This window comes from Scatophagus argus, chromosome 21 (assembly GCF_020382885.2).
Source record: "Scatophagus argus isolate fScaArg1 chromosome 21, fScaArg1.pri, whole genome shotgun sequence".
Taxonomy (NCBI): domain Eukaryota; kingdom Metazoa; phylum Chordata; class Actinopteri; family Scatophagidae; genus Scatophagus; species Scatophagus argus.
Genome location: NC_058513.1, coordinates 15776593 through 15800954, shown reverse-complemented (window position 1 = coordinate 15800954; position 24362 = coordinate 15776593). Strand labels below are relative to the sequence as shown.

General features: G+C 41.8%; 1 protein-coding gene across 1 annotated transcript; it reads right to left on the bottom strand.

Moving 5' to 3' along the window:
• Positions 1-4896: 4896 nt before the first annotated feature.
• Positions 4897-23123, bottom strand: cdc42ep4b (CDC42 effector protein (Rho GTPase binding) 4b). The gene is made up of 2 exons (XM_046376703.1): positions 22969-23123; positions 4897-9084 (listed from the first exon to the last, which is right to left on the bottom strand). Exon 2 carries the CDS (start codon positions 8895-8897, stop codon positions 7893-7895), a length of 1005 nt encoding a protein of 334 aa, XP_046232659.1. The 5' UTR covers positions 8898-9084; positions 22969-23123; the 3' UTR covers positions 4897-7892.
• Positions 23124-24362: the final 1239 nt, after the last annotated feature.

Below are 24362 nucleotides of genomic sequence, written 5' to 3'. Positions count from 1 at the left end.
TACTGGTTCCAGATAGAAAATATGTATAGATAGACAAACTGTGTTTGATTCTGTGGAGGCAAAATATTAAGGCCTACAACTGCATACATAATCATCATTGATCTCCAGGAGAAAATTCAGGAGTCATAGCAACAGCGGTAAATCTGCACTATGTCCATGTTTCTGAGTATATGTATTCTCTGGATACAAGGTCTCTACAGTCATGGCAGGCATGGAAATTGATCAGCATTAACAAAACAATTTGTAAAGTTCTGAATATACAATGTTTTAAAATGTTTAATCCCTACTCCTCCTGTACGAAGCCTTAATGTTTATCTCTGGGGACTTCAATCACGTGATGCTGGACTCTTCACTGTCTGCTTTCTTCCAGTATGTGGACTGTCCCACCAGAGGAAACAGGACTATTGACCTGCTGTATGCAAACTGTAAGGGATGCATACGCTGCCATTCCTCTACCACCACTGGGGAAATCAGACCACAACTCCTCCCTTTCTTCTCTTCTCTTCCTCCCCTCATATATTTTCTCCATATGATTGGCCAAAAAAAAACCCTTTCTGTGTTTAAGAGTATATAAGTCCTTCTGAGTGCAACCATTTTTGGTGATCTTTAGGAGTATATTCATGACACCAGTGATGACAGTGTAAAGTGAATCCGTATTGCTCCCTAGGATTGCCATCTGGGCCTATCTACTTAAAGTGATGGAGTAAAATATGATAAACGTTATGAAAACTTTTGAACATGAATTGTTAATCATATATGTGAACCATGTGGGTAACACATATGCAGTGTATGAACAGTGAATACATGAACGCAAACACGTACAAACAATAAAGCATTGTAATAAAAAGTGACAGACCTTTCTCCAGTACTCATCTGTTGCACCAAATATGATGATGTTGTACCTTGAAAACAAAAGATGAAATGACAATGAGCAGTCACCTCGATCCCATTAAATAAATTGACAACAATTGAGTAGCCACTGGTCCTTTCAAACAACAAAATACAAGTTGATTACTGTTAACTTAGTCGTTTAACAACATACAGTACTCTCAATTCCACATAATGTAATGTTACGCTGAGCAGACATTCAAAAGAAAATGCAAAAAAAAAAAAAAAATTTAGCAAATTAATAAGCCAATCATTAGCTTAAGTTCTACAGTCTGTTATTTCTGTAAACAGAAGTTAAGTATAACACACTGTTGGTAGGGTCTGAGCAGAGGAGCACAGAGAAGAATTCAACTAAATTAACTATTTCATATTTTGCAGGTCAGTGCTAATCAATTAGCATAAGCCAACTTCTTAGGCTAGTAATGCTATCACTAACTTAGCGTGGCCGGCCAGCATGTCGTTACCTTACAAGCTAAAGCAGTAAGTCTGTAAGTCCAAGAACTGTATATTATTTTAAAACAGCACAATTTCATGAAATAAAAAACTTGATACACACGTTATTGACTTTACCTGCGACGCTGAGTCGCCCTGTTCACTGCCGTCAGCCATCTTTGGATTGAGAGCATGCGCAGTTGGGAAATTCGCGGTTCGAGTACTTTCCCCTGTGACCTGCCTGTGACCTCAGTGACGTCATTTCAACGCCTTTCGACTCGTACCCACAAACCTGAATTCGTAGTTGTAGCAATTAAGAGTTGTGTTAACGAGACTTTGCACTCACAGCTTTTAGATTTATACTCACATAAAAACAATCCAAACCTGAGCAATTGTTCAGACTCACGTATGTGACAGCAGAATTTTTATTGACATACAAATGTTCAACATTACGAATAAAAATGGTTAGAAACACGCACACATCTTTTTGACAGTTGTCTTACTCCATTATTTTGTAGCCCTTGCATGCATGTCTATGCTCATGCCAGGCAATACTGCTACTCCCGCCAACAGACTTTGTAACGTTCGCTCCTACTAGCCATGTTCAAACTGTGTTAACATGTGTTGCAAATGATTGATGTTGCAAATGACTGATGCTGGCTAGCTAGTTTACGTTGTGGATATGAATATGGATATGGATTATTGAAAGCAATTCATCATGGTCACTCGTCTGTTTTCAGTTAGCGTTAGCAATCGGTGGATAAGATAGCAATCCTTCCTCAGGTTGCTAGCTAGCGATGCTATTTATGATTAAGCTTAGCTCGGGGCTTGCTAACGTCGGGGCTGCAGTCCAAGTATCGTTACCCTATTAGCCAATTTACTTCACATGATACTGCATTTTAGGATGTCTATTAAGACGGATATTTATTTAAGCGGTTGCCCTCTCATTTACACGTAAACGGTTCTCGTCGGTTTTCAGGTTCATAGGCCAAGGGCGACATCTGTCGGTGAAACTGTAGTATGAAAAGAATCAATCTTACACTTATGTAGATCCCCCCACCCCGTATTCATATTAAATTATGTACAGAATTTTTATATTGTCCCTTATGAAACCTCTATAAATATAAAATAGAGTTTTGGATTTTCAAATGTACCAGTGATTTACACGTAGGCCTACATAAACCTAATTAATATATGCATTTTTTGTTTTGTACTATGGTTCAAAACTGTATTTCAGTAGAATCCTTGAATATTTTGTCTTGTATTTCTGAATGCAGGGTCAATACTTAATTACGTGCAAGAAGGAACTCAAGGCCAGGAGGAAGATTTAGGTAATCAACCATCAACCAGCAGTTCAAGCCCACAACATCAACCACCAACCAGCTGGCCTGTAGACTCTGCAACAGCTCCCAGCCCTGACCAGCAACCACCATCAACTACCTGTTCAGGTGCAGATACAACTCCACACACAACCAGCGCTTCTGAAAGCAGAGCGAGTCCTGTCACTGAGAGGCCATCAGCGAGCGACACTGCAGAGACATATGTGCCCCCTCCAACTGATCCTGCTCTGTGGTCAGCTCACATTTTAGATGCTGATCGTGTGGAAATTGTGCAGAGAGGTCCTTTAAAAGTCAGCTCTGGTGGTTGTGAAAATGTCTGTAACATAGTTCTATTGAATAGCAGAATGATCTCTGTACTGAGATGGTAAAGTCCCTCTGTTGAGTACATTCTGTTGTGCAGTTATTTGTTCTTGTGTATGGTTATTTACTGAATAAATTTGCACTTTCAAAATCTTATTTAATGTTCTGTGATTGAGTAAATTCTTTTGTGCAATTATTTGTACTTATGTACATTATTTACTGAAGAAAATTGCACATTATTAGTTACAAGGGTATATACTTGAATAATCTGTTCTGTGTTTACAGTGTTGTGTTCAGTTCAATGTTCAGTCTACAGTCACTGCACAAATCTAAATGCATTAATGTATCATCACCAGCAAGTTGGGTCTGCAGAAAAAATAAGGAATTTAACATGCAATGACATAAAAGTGACACTAGATGGCGGTGGTAGCTCATCTATAAACAAGTACTATATTCACAGGTTCTTTTTGTTTACGCTGAGTTTTTGGAATTAAGACAATCCAGTCCTTTTGGGTTTTACAGTGACTTGGAAAGCAGAAAGAATATCTACCTGAGGAAAATGACACCAAACATGCCAGACCCGTCAGTAGCTTTGAGAGCGACTGGACTGGTAGTGATTTAGGAGAGCGTTGAAGAAGTACTCACATACTTTACTACCAATAAAGGCAATAATGCAATTTAAAACATTTTCATCACAGGTTACCAGAAATATGTACTCAAAGTTTTAAAAGTAAAAGTAAAAGCAACCATCAGGTGATTGGCTCCAGTTAGTGTCACTGTACTGTACACTGCATCATATTTTACAGGAAGAGATGATCATATCTGCTGTATATACAGTCTTATTATGTTAAGTTGATATATTCATCACATAAGGGCAATATAGTAATGTAGGCTGATATTTTCCCCTAAAGTACTGTATAATGTAGCATAAAACAGAAGCACCTCAAAATTGTACTTATACAAATATTTTGAGTAAATGTACTTAGTTACATTCCACCATTGCTTCTAGACAGTTAAAGCTACTCGAATGGATGACCTCAGTCTGTGCAGACTTTCAGTGGGGAGAACTTTTCAGAAATGATCAAAACAAAACTCTGGATTTTTCCCTTTGGGCTCAAATTGGTTACTTAAGCAGAGACTGTGATGCTCTTCGCAACATTCTCACAAACGCATTTCTAACCAACTGAACTCGCAAATGACATGAGACGTGTGTGTGTGTGTGTGTGCATAGTGTTTGCTCAGACCCAGTGACAACACACACATGAAGTTAAGTGTGGGAATAAATGAGATAATACTGCATGCCATCGCATATCCAGATGGCCTTCAGCTGGAGAAATTGGGTTTATGCTTGAATAACAAGAAAGACAAAAAAGCTGTGATGCATTCCATCTGTACAGTTAATCTAATGTTCTCTCAAGTCATCGTTAATGCACCATTTGAGCTCCCTCTTACCCTTCCTTACAGGCACAAAATGAAATGGATAATCTAAAAACAAAAATAAATACGTTGTCTGTCAAACCTGCATGTCACGAAACAAAGTTTACCCTCATGTGTTAATCATTTTTGTTTTATCAACCAAGCTCTAAAGCCTGTTAAGATCAACGTCAGGCCGGAGGGTTTTAATTAGCTGACAAGACTCATCCTGCCCGTTGTGTGGAATCTGCTCAACAGGGTTTTTATCTTTCATTTTAGGGTTATTTATGTAGAATAACTCAGCCCCTAAGCGGGTGTTTGTTAAACTGAGGATGTGGCTGGAACTCTTTCAGCGGCTCCCTCAGTAAAAATTCTTGAGTCTACTTGAAGGTCAGATTTCAGTCAGTGTTCTGCCTATTTTGGAAGCAGAATATGAATAAACTTCGCCAAAGAGAATGAAAATGAAGCAGCCTCCTGCGGCGACAGCCTTATTAGAGATTAAACAAAAGCAGCTGAGTCACAGTTAAAGATTACCAGCTTTGTCTTTTATTGGAAAATATAGCTGTTATTCCAAAGACAGGAAAGTGAGGAAGGTAAATATATTAATATACTGTAAAACCAGAATAAGGAATAGGAAAAGAAAACAGCACATACTTGGCATAACACTACAGCCACTGAATAAAAGAAAAGAAAGAAAAACATTCTAGAGCTGAACTTTTAGCCACTTGTTTTTTGCAGTCCTTATCTTTTTTTGCCACTCACCAAAACCACTTCTGTCAGGGCACGGAAAACTTTTAAGCAGACCTGAGGCAGAAAGTATTTGCAAATTCCTTTATATGGTTTGTTCTGGCCTACTTAAGAGTTTCCCAGAGAGAAACATGACAAATGCCAGAAAGTTAAGACAATTACAAGAAAGTATCTCAGTTTAACTTAGTGTACCTTTCCATAATTCTCTATTTACCTCTTCTAAATTCAACCAGTCTGGGTTGCCAGATTGGTGGAAGATTTGAAATCATACTTGCAAATACAATTTGGCCACAAATACTCTAAATTTAGTGTTAAAACCACTAACATTCTTCTGGTTCTCAGGCTATGACCACTTCGTCACACTGCCGATAACAGATTGTTTACTGTAATTATCAATGGCACACATTATATTTACAATACTTGATTAAAATGACGGCAGATAAGGAGTGTTTGTGTTCTTTTGTAGTGTCCATTTCTTTGTGATGAACATGAAGGATTGCAGCTGCCCAAACAATCCACAAACTACACATTCCATAATGGATCATTCAAAACAAAAGACAGTAAAGTTTGGCCCACTTACATCAAAATATGAAAGAGGTCTGACTCACATCATACTGCATATCTATACATAGGTAAAAAATACACAAAATCCAACGTTCTGCTAACGTTACCCAATGACATTGTTAGAACATACTTTGCAATTTTCTCCAGATTGCTTTTGATTTCAGAACTTCTTGCAACCTTTAGACATGGTACCACTACATTAAAATGACCCAAGACAGAACGGCACAGCATCCTGATTTTACGTACACACCCCTGCATCAATGTCATAACAGGAAATTCAAAGCCCCCACTTTTCACAAACCAATGCCAATTAGTTTTCCAATACAAAGTGCAAAAAGGTCAGACATTAATCATCGACACCAGAGAGGAAAGTACGCCTACTTTTCTGCCCTCTTTTTTAATAACTGAACTTAACCCAGTGGAGCTTACTGAGTGAGTCAACTAAACACAAAAAAGCCAGAGAAAGAGCCCACCTGCATGTTCCTGACCCTGCTGTTCCTGGAGCAGTTCCAGCTGGTTGGGGGCCAGTAATCCAGCACATTTAATGAGTAGACTGGGAAAGGCCAGATGATTGGTTGATTTAAACATCTGTTCCTACTGTGTGATTTGGGTTGTGCAGAGGAGGTGAATATTATCACTTGCGGGGGCCATTTCAGGAAATATCTGCCACTCTCACTGCCCCAAGACATACCTGATGCCCATCTATTAAGAAGCTGCGCTCTGCTAACACTTTGTACATGTTTTTACATCCTCACAGACAAGCCTGAACACACGTCTAGAGAGTTGAGGTGTGTTTTGGAAAGAGCCATAACTATTCATTTTCATATAATCACTTTTCTACTGCAGCAAGTCCCTTTCAAACTCAAGTGTCTATGCTGACCTGCCAATCCCACCAGCCTCTTTGTTCATGCGGAAGATGAGTGAGACGTGACGACACAGAAATACACATAATTAGTCACAATCGCTACTACTGTGTTTAAAAAAGTATAAGACCGAGAACACATAGAAAAGGCCTCCTTTCTGAAGATTTAAATTTGTCACTGTCAACTAATATTGCCTTACCACGGCAGTGATCGCAGGAGTCATGTGACATCAACGATACAATGTCTACTTGAGTCCAATAATTAAGTGCCTTGTAGCAAACTTCTATGGAAAGAAGATGGCTGAATCTGAAGTACCGGTTTTTATAAGAAGTTAAACATATCAGAAAAAACCCAAATCACAACTTTTAAGACCTAACAGTGCACATTAAGAATGATCCATCCCTTATGAAAATGAAAGAATAAATACCACAGCTGTCTGTGAATTTAAAGAATTAAGACCTTGCCAAAGTGAGACAGCAGCAAAATGATATTAACATAATGGAATACCAGACTCAAACACATCAGGCTCTACAACAGTAGACCAACTTCCAGATACTGTATCTACATCAACACAAGTAAAATAAAATAGCAGAAAATGACAGAACCCCCCCACCCGCAAAAGTCAAATGTAGACAAAAGTAATAAGTACTTTATCTATTTTGTGTCTGTGCCAAAACATTGTCATTGGCATATGAAGCTCCATGATCACCGCCACACACAGTCTGAGTTTCACTTCTTGTCCTTTCTCTCTTCCTCATTCTGAAGCTGTTGAATACATCCACGCTGTACTTCTGACCTTGCATGTCCTTCTCCTCACCTCACACCACACATCACACTCCAAATGTGATATTCATGTGACGGACAGCTGGGGTACGCTTCTCTGACCTCATGGTCACTGTTTAATCCTTAAAAATGAGTATGGTGCTCATAACAAATGGCTTGCTTTTTTTTTTTCTTTGTTAATGCACCTCTGACAAGGACAAGGTTGGAACATGGGAGCCGGTGTGATTTGAAAATGAACAATTTTCCAAAAATAATGAGTTCAGAGTTTTTTATGTTGCAAAGCATGTGCAACAATTAACAGCCCAAACATTTCAAGACTTCCACTTTGGGAGCCGGTGTGTTTGCACTCAGCTCACGTCTCCTTGCTACAGCACAGTGAGTAAGGCTTAATTGGTTTTATTTATGATGTTGAACAGTTTACAGAGATTAGATTGATCTACAACAAGCTTAAAGCAGATGTGGCCCTGCCTCCAACTCCCTCCCTTGCCTTTCCCAGCTTGTGATAGCCTCCCAACACTTGGTCTTCTCAATTAGTGTCTCATGGCAGTGGTACCAATTTAGCCTACACTCGGATCTCATCATCATCGTCATCATCCATGAAGGTGAAATCTCTGTCATCCTCCCCACGTGGCGAACTGTATTTTGCACTGTCCGTGTCGCCGTCCTGGAGGTGGTACTGAGGCTTCTCCTCAATGGCTGAGCCGGAGCTGGACACAGAGCAGCTATCCAGGTTGTGGTGGTTGTTCCTGGTGTGTAGCTCTGGAGTATAGGGATCCACCATGGCCTTTTGCTGGTACATGCTGCGAGGTGGCCTTGCAGGGGCCTGCTCTTCCACATCATCATCGATGTGGGGAATGGGTAAGGGTGATGCACGGCCCTCGCTACCCTTGCCTTCTTCGTAGCCGAGATCGTCCTCCTCCCAGCCTTTCTTTTCCATCACACTCAAGATGTCCCCGAGCATGGAAGGTCCCAAGTCAACGTGGAAGGACATCATAGACTCTGCGTGCTTCATTCCTCCTCCCTTAGGCATGGACGGAGGCAAATCTGTAAGTTCACCAAAATTACGCTCGTCGAACTCCGGATCCAATGTTGCCATCGCTGCTGCTCCATTTACCGGCTTGTTTTCAGTCTCCGTCAGCCTTTTCATTGGGCTTGAGGAAACGCTCTTCGGCAATTGGTGTCCTCTGTTAGTATCCTCATCGTTTAGGTAGGGCAGGGATATGGCGGTTTTCACATAGCTAGAGGCACCACCAGAAGGCGCCATCATATTGTACTCATACTTGTCCCCTCGGTTTACAGACTGAGAGCGCTTGCTGCTTCTGAAGGTGCGAGACAGCAACCCTGGTTTGGCACCTGGGGAGCCATGCTTTGTGTCTGGCTCCTTGGGAGGTTCCCCTGATCGGGTGCTAAGGAATGAAGTGTCCCCAAAGGCATCTCCTCCCCTGCCAACATGCATGGTGTGGCGGAAGTCCCCCAACGGAGCACTGATCATCTCTGCGGTCAGGTCAGCCCGGGACCGCCGCTTCGACTGGTTAGAGTTGTTCACCAATTGCTTGAGAATAGGCATGATGGCAGTCTCTTATTTATAATCCACAGGAAGAAATGAAACTAGGTTTCAGGCGTTCAGGAGAGTTCCTTCCAGGGTCCTTTGGCAAATGTGTGAGATGTTGTCAAAGAAAGTAGAATTCCAGGTGTTTAAAGTGTGCAGCCATTCTGGTCCTCCAGCTCTGGTTTCATCTTACTGTTGGATAACCCTGCAAAGAAGAACAGAGATCATTAAAGCCACATCAGCACTTATATAAACCAGACCTCACTATGCACCTTGGCAGTCAAAGTCGAAACATGCAATTATTAACAGACACCATCCTATTCACATGAAAATGTAAAATAGTGCTTTAAATGATTTAAATCCTCATAGTGCTTTAAATCACCCACTGTCAAATAATTTACTTGGTCCAGATCTGCATCAAGTACAGAAACTTTGGCTGCCAGAGCTTCAAAATGAAGCCTCACTTGAACGGATCTAAACTAGCAAAGTCTGTGAGGGTGTTATGTAACGATGAAGAAAAGCTTTCTGGTACAAAGTTCACAGCACCTTCACCTTACATAAAACCAATCATAATACCCCCAATGAAGAAATGTGCTGGTGCAATTGTTCTGGTTCATTTTTAATCTCCTTTTAAGAACTCTAATAGGCTGCTGTTGCATTTGGTTTTCAATTGGCTGCAGTACCCGCTGTCACTGCTGTGCTTTAGTTCCCATTTAGGGCCTCTGACTGTTACATAACCACCATGATACAGGATACTGGGACCCCGAGCAGTTCAAGCTGGCAGGAATAAAAGAAGGAAGAGGCAAAAAAAACGAAAAAAGTGGAACAGCATTTCTTCAGCATGGATGGATCAACTTACAGCATAGCTCAGAACATGCAGATCTGCTACAAACTGTGCTAACCCTCCTGTCGTCGATAGATAAAATGTTTCCACCACTCTCTCAATTTTGGAATTCCTCTCTTTAGCCTTGAATGCGACATCTGAGCACCCCTAACAGAATATTTTGTTCTGCTGCTGAACACACGTCAATGGGGAACATTCAGTGCATTTGACTATCAATTCTGGCAAGGGCAAGTCACAGATTAAAGCCCCTTTTCATGTGGGGAAAATTGTGCTCTTGATTTAACATAGGTCAGTTTGATCCTGTACTTAGCTGATTATCTTTGACTCAGTAAGCTGATGATATGGCTCATTTCAGCACTTAGACCAAACTATACGTAAGTCACCCGTGACTCAAGCACTGTAACCTGATCTTAAAGCAGAATTGAGTGGCAGAGAGGTTTGAACACCCACTTATGTTCCAGCCACAGTTCACTAGCTCTATGTGTGGCTGAAAATTAACAAGAGTTTCAATTGTTTTAGCCAGACAGCAATCCCATCATTCCTAGTGCTTTCAAACTGGAGCTGAAGCCCACGCTCCAGGCCTTGTATGCTTATCCCCCTCTGTGAATGAATGGGGACTTCACTCAACAATATTCCAAAGCAACGTCACCCATGAAAACATTTGCATCTCTGACAAGAGCCCATTCAATCGGAAAGGCAACTGTAGCACTAGAGGGAACAGAGGGGGGTTTGATGGATGATAAAAGCTGGTGCTGTCTCTTTGTTCGCCCCTCTTTCAAAAGAGATCATCCCCAAAGAGAACTGAACTTCCATTGCCAAGGTTTCATCGTCTATATTCAACAACTTCATACAAGACTTCTTCAGTTGTTCTGGTGATGCTAATGGGAAACTGTCCTCGCAACAACACAGATGGCACAAAAGGAGGCCAGACAAATAGAAATAGTATTAACAACAGTACTTTAAAAAGCCATTTGAGTTCAAGTTCACAACCTTGTACATGACAACTGGGATGGCCTTACTCTTACGAAAGCCATTTAAACAGCAACTGGGTGCCAAATTATGAGATTATACTGTGGCGCAAATAAATGCCAGTGAATTCCTGCTGAGCTGACTCAAAGTGGTTAGATTTAATGCAGTACGATCTATCATTGGCTAAACCCTTTATTACTTTGTGCTGTAGCCAAGTACTATATGCCACACAAAAGGTCTGCTGAATGGGTGACTGACCAGTCAGGACAACTCATCAACTGATATGTCACTCCCCGCTGACCACAGTTTGGTTTTTCTCTATGACAACGTCACAGCTGAGCATGGGCTACCAAGCTAGCTTAATGTCTCCAAGCTGGCCAGAGACAGAGAGAGAAAGATTTTAGACCCTACATGGAGAGATCATTCAGATGGATTAGCCCTTCCTGGTGGCCACATGCAGGGCAATAAGACAATCGCCACAGTGCTGTAGCTGAAGGGAAATGCTTTTGATGTGTCTCGTCACTTGGAGACATTCAACCTTAGCATAAACTATGTCAGTGGGTGCTCAAATATCAAAAGGTGCAAACCTCACACCTTAAGTCATTCTAGGAAATGGCCCATCTTATGTCTTTTGGGACCCCTTTGGTGTTTCATGCGGAGAAGTTTCAACCCCCCCCCGCCCTCACCCCAGGATCATCAAGACCCCATTATTGTGGGCATGACAAAAGATGAAGTACAGCCTGCAGGCAGTCCTGTCATATTCAGGTCTAGCCTTTCAGTACTATTTAAAAGATAAATCATGAAGAGTGGCAGTGTTGTGCATTCTGCTGTTTCAAAATAACATTCCAGAAACCAGTGTGCTGTCATGTCCTGCATATAAAACTGTAGTTGTGTTAAATGTTCCTTAATATTAGAAATACCTCATGCATATTTTCTTCAGTTGTTTTTGGAAAATCTATGCAGGCTTTCACCAAATCAGTGTTTGGCATTCCAATTAACTTTATACCTCTATATATTTCATAGCCTTTCTACAGTCTTTTCTTTTCTTTTATATATCTATCCTTGAAGGAATATCTGCCTCAATATTTATGCTTTTTATTGACAGATTATCACAATTCTTATGAAGAGAAAAAAAAATAACATTCGAATGTGATTTTTGGGCTACTTTTCTTTCAATTTTGGAAAATTAGTAGTGTCGAACTGTCAGGCAAAGCGGAACACGATTTCTGTTTCAGTGGTTTCCAGTCTTCAAGTGTTAGTCTAATGTGTCAAAACCCTCAAGACCTTTGCATGCACAGGACTGAGTGGACTATTCCACCACTTGATCTTACTGAAACATATGTTTATTTATTTTGGTGGGCAGGGAGATAAAGAACAGACTGAAATGAAGTTATTCTGTGACTGTAGGACGAGTAATGATCCACTCATAAATAAATGAAGGTAAGAAAGGTCTTTCAGGTCAGTGTCTAGACAAATAGAAAAACATATTGTCTCAGCTCTGCGCTTGTTCATGCATTGTGCCAAAGTCAACTTGATGAAGAGGAATTCCAGTCTAGCCTGTATGCTCCATACCATAAATATTCTCAGTTCAGCTTGGGGCAAAATTCCCTCTCAGCCCTCTTTTTACAGGCTCATAATGCATGGCTTTAGCAAGAGGACAAAGCTGCCAATATAAACACCAAAGCACACAAATAAAGCTTAACATGTTTGAGTTAGAGCTTGAAATATGCCCAAAGAGGTAATAAGTATTATCTGGTTTGCTTTAGTTGGGAACTATTCAGTCGTCGTGCCAGCCAGTGGCAAAGCCTTTATGTAACCGAGCACTCAAAGTGCCACATGACTCCAGCTCAAACTGAGACAAGTGGTGACAGGGCCATGAATGATTAAGAGCATCTTATGTCACTGGCAGACTCTGATGCATGCAGAATGACATCATAACAACCAGCATGCTCATCAGCGCTCAGTCTCACTCTTGTAATCCCGCGGATCACAGGCGCCATGCAGTCCTCAGCTATCCCACGCCACTCTCTCTCCTTCGACCCAGCGAACACGGTGAAAGAGGCTTGGGCTGCTTGTCCAATCGCAGTTCGACTACTTTCAACTAAAAACAGAAGGGACACACTGACTGCAGTAGTTTTTGACGACATTTAAATTTTTTAAAAGCAAGACAGGGAAAGACTTTATCATTTATTAACAAGGTGGAAGCATCCGTGCAAAGTTACAAGGAGTCAAGTAAAGGGTAATTACACAACAAATATGGGACCCCAACTACTATCTGGCAGGTTAACTTGATTTCTCTAGAATATAAAAAGGGAGATTTCATTACATAGAGTATAATAATAAAAACTATGCTCTCAACCTCCTACCAATGACAGTGACACAGACACAAAAATGTTGGTAGCATGTCAGAAAACTGTAAACAACATGAACAGGTTTAGATAGTCATCAGATGTATATTTTTAAACACCACAATCAAATATCCAAGTTTTTCCTATTACCTGCAGTGCTATTTATCCATCTTATCGATCTAGATTGTTTTGCTGACTTGTCGAGTTCAGAAGGCTCACACCAAAAATAATCTAGATGGATAAACAGCACTACAAAATTTTTGATTTTAGGGTAACCTGTCCCTTTAAGACATAATGTTCAACACAGCCACTCCTTCTGTCTGAGCAGTAAGAAATCGTCTGCTTTGTTTGACCTTGATCTAGCCAGAATCTCCTCCATTGTTGAACCCTATTGTCAGCAACATTGATATGTAAATGAATATACGAGCCAGCCCAAACCGCCTATGACACTGCTAATCGATTAATCAATGAAGTTGCATAAGAATGAAAAGTTCTCAACTCTGACAAAGAAGGTCGGCAAACTTCATTTGGCTCTACTTTGCGAGGCCCACAACCTCCAGCCCAAACATCTGATTCCCACGGTGGGAGGGGAGGATGAAGGTGTCAAAAACACTGAAATAACAAACACGGATACGGTCAAACCATCAGTTTCCTATTTATTTACTTAGGATGTAATTTACACAATCTATAAAACTGATTTAATTTTGTCTTACTCATCTCATTCTGTGAGACCTGTTGTCTGTACCTAAACCCAAAGGCTGCAGAGAAATTACTATCGTTATTAAATATGTTGGAAATGTGCCAAAAAAGAGGGAATTAGGAGACCTCATCAACTATATATGAGTCCTCTTCCACCTCACATCATTTAGTTGTAGCCTTGGTGTGAGCTCATTAGCGAAGCCTCCATGTCACTTCGCTGTGTTTTTCCACACACCTCAAAGTCTCCCCCCAGTCACACGTCTACTTATTGTCCTTGACTCACCACACAGATACCAGGTGAAGAAATACACAGTTTCTGTAGTATAAAAACTCAGCCTTCCTTTGCATAACACCTGGAAAGTGAAACGGAAGAAGGTCTAAAAAAATGTGCAGCAAAATATCTTTTGTTTTTCTGCAGCAGAGGAAACCAGTTCCTCCCGTTCGACTTCATATCTGCTCACACAGCCCCAAGGCTAACCCTGTGTGACAAACAGCAGGAATATCTTGCAGACAGACATAGACAAAGGGATCCGGCCTCACCACCAGGAGCATAGCCATAGGTGTAACTATTAAAGTATGATCCCACTGTAAACAGAACTAACACACCTGGACTGCTCTGTAGTCACCTGTTTAGCACTCCATTAACATTAGCGCTGCTCCTCCTGTGCTGACCTGATTCAGCTGTGACAAATCGACATGAGAAATACTCTAAAGGTCGAACACAAAACCGGAACAACTGAGGGCATTTAAAATGACACAGCATTTAAATGGAGACGGGGTTCTAGAGCTGCCTAACGTCCCATTACAGTTGTCATGGCCAGGTTTGTTTTGTAAATTAAATTCATCATTTATGCTAATGACAAATGAACTGCGGTGTTTTTGACCAGAAGTTGCCTTGTAGTTTGTATTTAGGTGTTGCACTAATGCAGCAAAAGAGGAGTAAAAAAGGAGGAGACAGCAAACAGATGCAGGAGGCCAAATTCTCATTCTTGAAATTGGAACTATTAAGCCAACATTTTACTAGCATTTAACCGCATCTCCAAACACAACTCACAGTCCTCCACTGCTGAGTATATTATTTCTAATCAATAAATTATTGACATGTATTATCTTCTGCTGAAGATGTGCCATGTGGTTAAAGTTTTAGAAAAAGCTTCTTAAGTAAGTACTGATTTCTCTTCTTAGATTCTTAAAGATGCTTTTAAATGAAAATGAAATGCTATTGACATGTATAATAGACCTTAAGGCTTAACACAATGGTTATGAAATCTCTCCAGGGCCTCCTTCATTAGCTAAATGTTCAGTGTCAACAGCCCTTTCCTCACATAACATATGGATGCTATTAAACACCGCAATCTAAAGCATTAATAACTTAGTCAGTCTGTTTGCAGCGACATGCAAACATGCTGAAAATGTCATAATTAGAGGGGCCATATGGGTGTTGCCAACCTTACATAACACAGTGCCAGCAAGAGAAGCATCCCATGTCATTTGTTGAAATGTGACCAAATATTCAAATAGGGTTTTCATCACTAGATTTAAAGACAATTGTGATATGGCAGCATAAAGAAAACTGAAATATGCAACAGGTTGGACATGCACAGACAGAAGTGAGGTGTTCTCATCACCCTGCAAGTATGTGCAGAGGCCTGACAACAGGCTTTGGAAGACAATTTCAAAGATTGTGGCCAAGAAAATATACCTACATCAGCAGGACTGCCACCCAAATACTACAGGCCCTCTGTATGTGTGTGTGTGTGTGTGTGTGTGTGTGTGTAAACTGTAGTGTATCAGCCTCCAGGGCCCCAATGCCACACAGGCAGTAAGAAAACCACTGGTGGATTAAGGGCAGTGTGTTCAACATGAGCAAATAAAACCAGCATGCCTGAACCGGCCCTCTGCACTGAGTGACGGGAGCCCAGGACAGAAAACTGCACACCTCCATCCATCCCAAAAAACATAAACCAACCTCCCATTGCCCCACCAGCCAGCCCTCCTCCTGTCTGACTCCAAAATCCATTTCCTATTGTCTTTGGCATGTTGCCCAGGGCCCTATTGTGACCCCAGCACACCCAGCAAAGCAATCACCACGGGACTATGTTTAGTGATTTCTACTTATTTATTTATTTTATCTTTTTAAATCCTGATATCTAGAGGCAGACAACAGGCTTCCAAATGATTTCTCTGTCAAAAGGCCCTTTATCAAGCTGTGGCTCCTGCATAGTTGGACAAACCGTTCAGTCAGTTACTGGGTGGGCTGCGATAATGCACTCCAGCCAGAGAGTGAAAAGGCTGGACAAAAAACAAAGAAATAAATAATGAACACGTTTCTTGATTACAGAACAAGCCATTGCACAAAACAAATCTCTTGAGAGTTTGTTTTTGGGAAAAATGTCCCTCCTCTCGATGTATGAATAATATGCTGAATAAAAATGCGAAGGGGCACAACATTTCCCATGTGACGCAACGAGGCCACAGGGAATTTCACAAAAAAGGGAAAGGCACAGATGGAGGCTCTGACGAGAAACACGCCCTCAAAGAGGCGGTGGAGGGCGTCACCACATTGGATTGACTCATGCCAGTGCAGCGACAGCCGTTCTTTCAGTGTGTCCTGCATGAAATGTACCCAAACCCTCATTACACCCACAGTGGTGGGATTGTACTGTATTCTGTGTGTGTGAGTGCAGGCACATGAGAGTGCATGTCTAATTAATCACTGAAATTCACCCCATCAGTCTCTGACAAATAGACAGCATTCGCGCCTGATAGCAGAGAGCAGGAATTGAGCCAAATGGTTGAATTCACCGTCCAATAAGCTGCTGGACAATAATAAAAAGCAGGATTTCTACTGAGGATTGGGCTAAAAAAAACAGAGAGGGAATACAAAATGCTCTATTACTGCACAAATGACTTGCAGTATAGTTAATAAGCTCAAAGAGTTTTGTGGGCAAATTGGCTGCTTTTTCTCCAAGGAGAGAAAAGAGGGTAAAAGGCACTAACAAACTGCACAGAATGAGTCCTTGGGGGGAAGCAATATATGCCAAATCACTAAAAAGATAAGCCAGTGTCAGTGTGACAATGTCCAGCCTTTACAAAAACAGCACACACTCACACACACATAGCAACATTGGTGAAGTCAGCAGGAGGCTTCTCAGTGAGTGGATGATAAGTGACCGTCGGCTGCACTGTGTTAACTTCTCAACGGCTTTTTATCAGCAGCCTCCCCACTGAAGTCAAACACACAAACCGGCTGGAAAGGCCTCAGGCTCCAAGCCCTGACCGACAAGTTGAGTTAATAAACACCCATGGTGTTAACTTTAATGACACATAACAGCACACAGACAACAAAACACTCGCTAACAAGAGAGAACACACAGTTCGCAACAGTGGACAAGCTGAAAAATCCCAGAAGCAGGACAGGGACAAAGACTGGAGCTCCTGCAAACTTAGCACATAGTTAACATAATTGCATCCTTGCTTGATTTACCTACATCCACTGTGAACTGGTTAGTGCTGTGAGTGAGAGTGTGTGTGTTGAAATGCTTCCTAAAGCACATTAAGACTGAGCTCTCCCTCTCAGTGAGCTCTGGATTCAGCTCAGCTCCCCTCACACAATAATCAAATACGCACACAGCAGCTAAGTTCATATCATTTCAGTCAAATGAGCCGTAAGACTAGAAGTGAAACAACTAGTCAGTTTGTAACGTTTGATAATCAAGTAAGTAGTTTAAAAGTTTATAAAGCATATCAAAACATTCTCTTTACAGCTTCTCAAATGTGAGCAATGGCTGATTTTTCACTTTAATATCGTTAAGAGAATGTGCAGTATGTACAAATCAACAACAAATCAACAAATCATCAACAAATATTAGTCGTAATCCCACAAAAACAACAAGAACAGCAGATTACAACTGACAACATAAAGGCCACAACTCCACATCACAGAACACACGGCTCATCTGAAACCTGAAGAACTGCTGGCAAGATGATAAAACTGCCAAAGCCTTCTGGGACTCAACACCTGATTATGTCAGGAAAGCCTCTGAAGTATCATCAGTGTCATCTTACCAGAATCCGTCTTCCTTTGAGTTGGTTTTCCCCTTTGATTTGGCAGTGAAGCAAAAACTTTGACTTTGACAAAAACTTTGACTTCCTGGAAACTGTTTGTTTCCAGGAGAGCACAAGGTTTTCATTAAGAGGGGGCCTGTTGTGGCCATGTTTACATGTGTATGAACTCTGTGTGTGTCTGCGTGTTCGTGTGAGCAGTAAGTCTGAAGTCCATCAACGGCTCGAGCTCAAACTGCTGTAAACAGGTTCGAGGGTCGTCAGGGAAAGTTAGTCTCTTCTCCCTCGGTCACAAACATACAGCGCAAAACCAAACACGTTCACACACTCGCGCCCCGTTGGTTCCCAAGAGAAAATTTCTCTGTAACCAGAGGAACCAGCAATGTCACACTAAGTACAATACAGGACAAAGAACAAAACACAAAGCAGTACAGAGGAAGACGGGAACCAAACCCTTTTGGCACACCTGAATCACACGCAAGCACCTATGAAGGAAAAACAGATAAAACACACACAAACTGGGCTTAGAGGTGACCCACATGAAGGATTCCCACTGCTGATTCACATTCATTTAATACAAAGAGACAAAGGCCTGAGATGCTTATCTATCAAGGTATTTTAACCTTTCACAACAGTATATTCACAGAACAGGACTGCTGACCTGGAACTGTCCTCTGGAGGCTCGGACAGGAGGATGTGTGAGTCTTTGTACAGAAGGAAACCAACTATTCTCACAGGATCATCAGACAGTCATGATAAGAGCCCACAATAGTTCATGTGACTGTTCCAATCTCCTGAGCTCATTTCCCGGCATGAATTTGTAATCTGGTTGGCACAGAGGTGACCGGTTCGACCAACAGCCTTCTTTTGTGTTTTCAGTATACGGTCGGGAGGGAAACCACCTGTTTCAGTGTCCAAAGAGAGCCGCAAACAATGAGAGTTCACTGGACTGTAAACAGGCCAAAGCCTGCACCAGAATACACCAGCTGCGCACCAACAGTCATGTGTTTTCAACATATGAGCCAGCCGCAGTCGAGCAACGTGTTGTGCACCACCACGGCCCTGCTGTTAAAAGCAATACTGAGTCAGCGTCTAGGGGTGGAGGAGGGAAACTTGATGTAATCATATGTAGCTAATGTTTAACTGTGAACAGGAGCCAGTAGTGCTGCGACAGAGAACAGAGCTGATGGAGCAAAATCATTTCATTTACACAATCCAGCTGATAAACCAGTTATAAATACACACCAGCAGCTGTGTTGTTATGAACTTCAAACGGTAAGTGCAACAAAAGATTTTCTGGTTTCAACTTTCTACAGCCTTCCTATTATGCTCCAACAGAAAAACTTTAAAGAGGCAATTCACCAATTTTACACCTAAACCTAAAAAAGCACGTACGACACATGTTCATGCGATCACGCAGCTGTAATAAGAGAGGATTCCAGAGAATGTGAGTTGGACAGGTGTGCCAGCTGATGATGGAAATGTTGTTCTGTGGTGTCCTTGAACAAAACAGAACCAGACAGGATGTTGTGAAACATTCTCAACATGAGAACAACCCTCCAACCCGGCCACTTTCGGCTCACCTGGAGCTGCCTTTACCTCAGGCGCGATAATCATCCCAACTGGTTTTACTGCTTTTAAAAGAACAGCTCAAAAAATAAACAATAACAAGTGCTGCAAGAGTGACAATGCTGTGCTATAAACATACAGTACATCTTTGAGAGTATTACGTAATATGTTATTCTAAAGCACATGCTTGGAAGTCAAACTGTGGATGGTGTTTTCTGAAATGACTCCTCACAGAAAAGTAATTCCTGTTGAGCTGGTTATTTTTCCACCACAGTGACGAGAACCACATCGACTGAGCAACTGAGTGGCAGGTGCATGCGGGTTGCTGCACAAAAGAAAAACCGAAAGAGGCCCATTTTTCAGAGAAGAGCTACGATTTATTGTAGTTAAATGGGATGGTAAAGGCACCGTGGAGTCACTGTGTCACAAGCGAGGGGTTCTCTCTGAGTAACAGGGATACGGTCCTCTGAATGCCCGCAGAGCCAGCTGAACTATCCATCACTTCGATTGTGGAGTTACAAAATAAGACCTTTTGAAACAGATATCCTGTTTAAAAAATAAATTAGATAAACTTTTGAGAATATAATGTACATAAAGCATTTGTTGACTAAATCAGTGGTCAAATCAAAAGATCACAAGATGATTAACAGGAGAGGAAAAACTCAAATCAAATTAAGCTTCTGTTTATGTTTTAAGCTGCTACCTAAATTTTACTTCTTGTTGTGTGTATTGTATTGTGTGTATTGCTGGTTAATCTAATCCAAAAAAAAACTTTCAAATCAAACAAGGGGAAGAAAATCACTCCCTAATGTTTGTTCTAAGACAACACAAGCCACAAAGGCTTTCCTGATACTGATTGATGGATTTCTGGTTAATTTGTCTCCGTTGTTGTAAGATCAAAGTTAAATATACTTGTGAAAAAAGCCTGAAGATGTTGACAGGGGGTTGGATTTTGCTTCCCTATAAAGCCAACAATCAAAGATGACTCGAGCATCCTCAGCACGATTTCCCTTCAAAGTTCAAAGGCCTCGCTGCTTTCTTTGCAGGTGGGGCGAATCCTGTAATTGTCTGAGGCAAAGCAACTCTCCACAGGGAGTTCAACATGAGCCTCAACGCTTTCCAGTATCAACAGCTGAAAAAAAAAATCACATATCTGTCACTTTTGAAGCGATTAATACTTCACAGAAATTATAAATCACAGCTACCGTTTTGAATTTGACTCAAAGTTGATCAATTTTTTCAGGCAGGTTTCCCTGTTTGTGCTGTTTCTGTAGACACCATAATAATGTTTTCCTAAAAAACAAACTATGTCCAATGCTCCCAAAACATGCTCACAATTTGTCCCCCCCTCCAACTAACTGACCTTTTATGCAGGCCATGTTGTCCCTGCCGGATGCCTATGGAGCATGGGATAACGGTGGGTGGATTACTGAGGCCGCAAACAATTTGCAATTGCATTTCCAAACGCATGGGAAGCAACAAGAACACGTTATACATTGCCTCCTGCTGACAAATCTGCATTTCTTCCCTCATATGAGTGAAAGTGAAAAGTTTATACTCCTCACATTAAACCATCACACAAAATGGAACCCAGACACGTACCACAAGGAAATTAGCTGCTCTTCACTTTAACTAATTGTGTGAATTGTGTGAAACTGCCCAAAGTTACGGTTATCACAAGAAACAGAGTGCAAATGAGTCGTACAGCCCTCCCCCCTCCAACTCCCACTCATGCACGCCCTCCTGTAATGACCTCAGCGCAGTCAGATTCGGGCAGGTAGCCAGCTTCCTCACTACGCAGCAGCAGTATCCTCCAGAGCAAACTGAAATAGCCTCCATTACAAAAAAAGCACAGTCATAGATCAGACACACACACAGACACACACGCTTGCCCTCCCTTCTGATTCTGCAGTGCACACAATAGATCTTGATGGAGAGATATCTGCCTGGCAGCTCTGGAGAAGCTGCACAATGAGGAGCTGAAAGGCCTGAAGAGATAATGCACCACTCTCGTCACTGAAAAAAGACACAGAAAAGCAAGAGGAGACTTGGAAAAGTGGTACTGCTGGCGTGAAGGTAATCAGGCAGAGTCTGGCCTTGGCCATAATCTCTCCAGTCAACTTCAAGGTGTACCAGTTAAGCATTTCCCTCCCCAACTGCCTCATTTCTGATACCAGAGAGCTGCTGTTACAGCAGTCGGGTAAATGGTTCATCAAGCTAAGTGACAAATACTGACTGACCTTAGGGCTGTTGTTAGGGTGTGGTTGTGTTTGTGTGTGTGTGTGTTGGAGGAGGGGTCAGAGGGCAACAGTCATACAAAGGCAACACTAAGGCCAAGCCCACGAGACAATATGTCCTCCCATTTTGTCCAAACTGGCAGTTTAACGAGAAAGACGGGCTGATTGCCGACGATGAGCTCGGAATAATGAAAATGATGTCATAAAACAGGCCCTCAGACTTTATGGCCACTGTAGTTAAAGTCAAGCACACACTATATAGCCTCCAATCAGAGCATGATGAATGAGGCCAGGCCACAGTGGCAATCCTTGAGCACATTACCCAGCTCATCAGGCATGATGACCGTGAGATGCAAGTGCCAGGTCTGTACACACAAACAGGAACACCTCCCTAATGATGTGGGAAGGCGGACAAATTTGGGAGTGAAGGATGAAGCAAAGTGGCCTGCAGTTTGTTAAGCTCTTGGTGGATTCCCAGATATTTTACAGTGTTTCGCGTTCCTACAGCGGAGTATTAATGTTACGCAACTCTCAGGAAAGAGAACCAATGCTGCTCAGTCCATCTGCCCTCTCTGATTACACCATATCCTGTCCTGTAGCTGGAAGCAGTTATTTGGGACACTTATTTGAGACTCTGCAACCTAAATCCCACTACTGGGTATCTACAAAGCAAAGTTATTAGTGATGTGGAGTTCAGGAGTTTGTGGACTCCCTAATGGGCCTCTAAAACAGATAATTATACAATTTCAAAATCACAAAGCTTTCTTGCAGAATGGGTTGTCTGTGCCAACATTTTAATGGGGTCAGTAATACAACATTTCTTTATAGAGAAGTCCCCTTGACATTAAAAAAGTTTGACGAGCTCTGCACAACTTTATGACCAAGATTACTAGAAAATATATTCTTTCTTATAGTGGATGTAAAAGCAAAGTTTCTGCGGATTTAAGAGATTTGGCTGCAGATAAGGCAAAATAAGGAGAACAGTATTTGGAAACGAAGAATAAAACTGTAAAAGCACATGATGATATTTCCTGTAAAACGGAAGTGGTGACTTTCAAAGTGTTGTCCTTATGTTTTTCTAGTCTTCGGTGGGCTGATGGGGTCCATCCCTCCAAAAGGGGACAGCCCGGAGCTCCACCAGACTACCAGGCAAATTTGACATTCAAATGAGATGCAGATTTCACACCGCTGGCTTTCCTTCAACTTTCATCTGTTGCCTGACCCCACCGAGTAATAAATCTATCAGACACTCAAGCCACAGTCCAATATTTACCTGAAGTCGCCACACGCACAACTTAAACAACTGTAACACAGCAGGACGTTAAGGTTCACTCAACTCTGTGGAGTCGTAATGTTACCTTTCTTCACGACCCGAGCCACGAGGAAGTTTCCGGTTATTATTCCACACAACTTTCCGCAAACACGGGAGGACAGCAACTAAAGTCGGTTTAGTTTCCTCCGCGGGAGAAGTAGGACAGTCCCCTAGATAGTGCTCCAATGTCCGTTTACTTTGCATCTGTGTGGCGGACAAAGCGGGCCCTCCCCCTGTCCTCCTCTCCCCTCCTCTCCCCTCCCCTCCCCCGCCTGAGAGCACCACCTCCTGCTGCGGTTTAAAGGGACACGGTCCCATTTATCCACAACACGGAACAAAAGGCAAGAACTTCAACTTGGTGGGGCTCCCAAGCCATCAGTCCGGGACAAATGGCAATGAAATAAGATCTTCAAACGGGTGGGCGAAAAAGCAGACCGCGGTAGGAAATTTAAAGGAATAGTTCAGCATTTTGCGAAATGTGCTCGTTTATTTTCTTGCGGAATTAGGAGTTGGATGAAAAGGTTAATGACACTCTGGACTGTGGGGTAGGAAGTACATGCTACACTGTATAGCCAAGAGTATCCACATCTCTTTATTTGGCTGTTTCTCAGGGTTTGGGCTCGGCCCCTGACTTCCAGTGAAGGGAAATCTTAATGCTTCAGCATACCAAGACATTTTGGACAATGCTATGCTTCCAGCTTTGTGGCAACAGTTTGTTTGTTTTCTATTCCAGCATGACTGTGTCCCAGTGCACAAAGCAAAGCTCCATAAAGACATGGTTGGATGAGTTTGGTGTGGAAGAACTTGACTGGCCCACACAGAGTCCTGACCTCAACCCCATCCAACACCTTTGGGATGAACTGGAACGGAGATTGTGAACCAGGCCTTTTGGTCCAACATCAGTGTGTGACCTCACAAATGCTCTACTGCATGAATGGGCACAAATTCCCACAGAAACACAAACTCTTGTGGAAAGCTTTTCCAGGAGAGTGGAAGCTGTTAGGGCTACAAAGCTGTCTGTGTGTTTAGAATGCAAAGTCATTAAAGTCCCTTTTGGTGTAATGATCAGGTGTTTCAATACTTTTGTCTATATGGTGTATTTCAAGGGAAATATTAACAATATGAAAGTATACTGGACACTATGCTGGCATTAACATCCTGCAATGCAAATCAGTGGTGAGGACAACAGCAACCAATGCAGCTCTGTCAAAACAGAAATAATGTTCCAATAAGTGCAAGTATAGCCTGATTTTTCACTTTTCTGCATGTAAATCTTTTTCTGATTAAATCATTATCAGCACAGTATACAGGTCTCTAACCGAAACATACAAAATTTTATTGAGTAGTATGGACACATAAATAATGTGTAAATAATGGGAGCAGGGGTCCCAGCACCTCTGAAGGTCCCTTACTAACATATTCTCACTTGCCATTGCTGGA

What these genes read in the sequence shown, in the direction of transcription:
- cdc42ep4b (XM_046376703.1), bottom strand. Translation starts at nt 8,897, where the DNA reads ATGCCTATTCTCAAGCAATTGGTGAACAACTCTAACCAGTCGAAGCGG.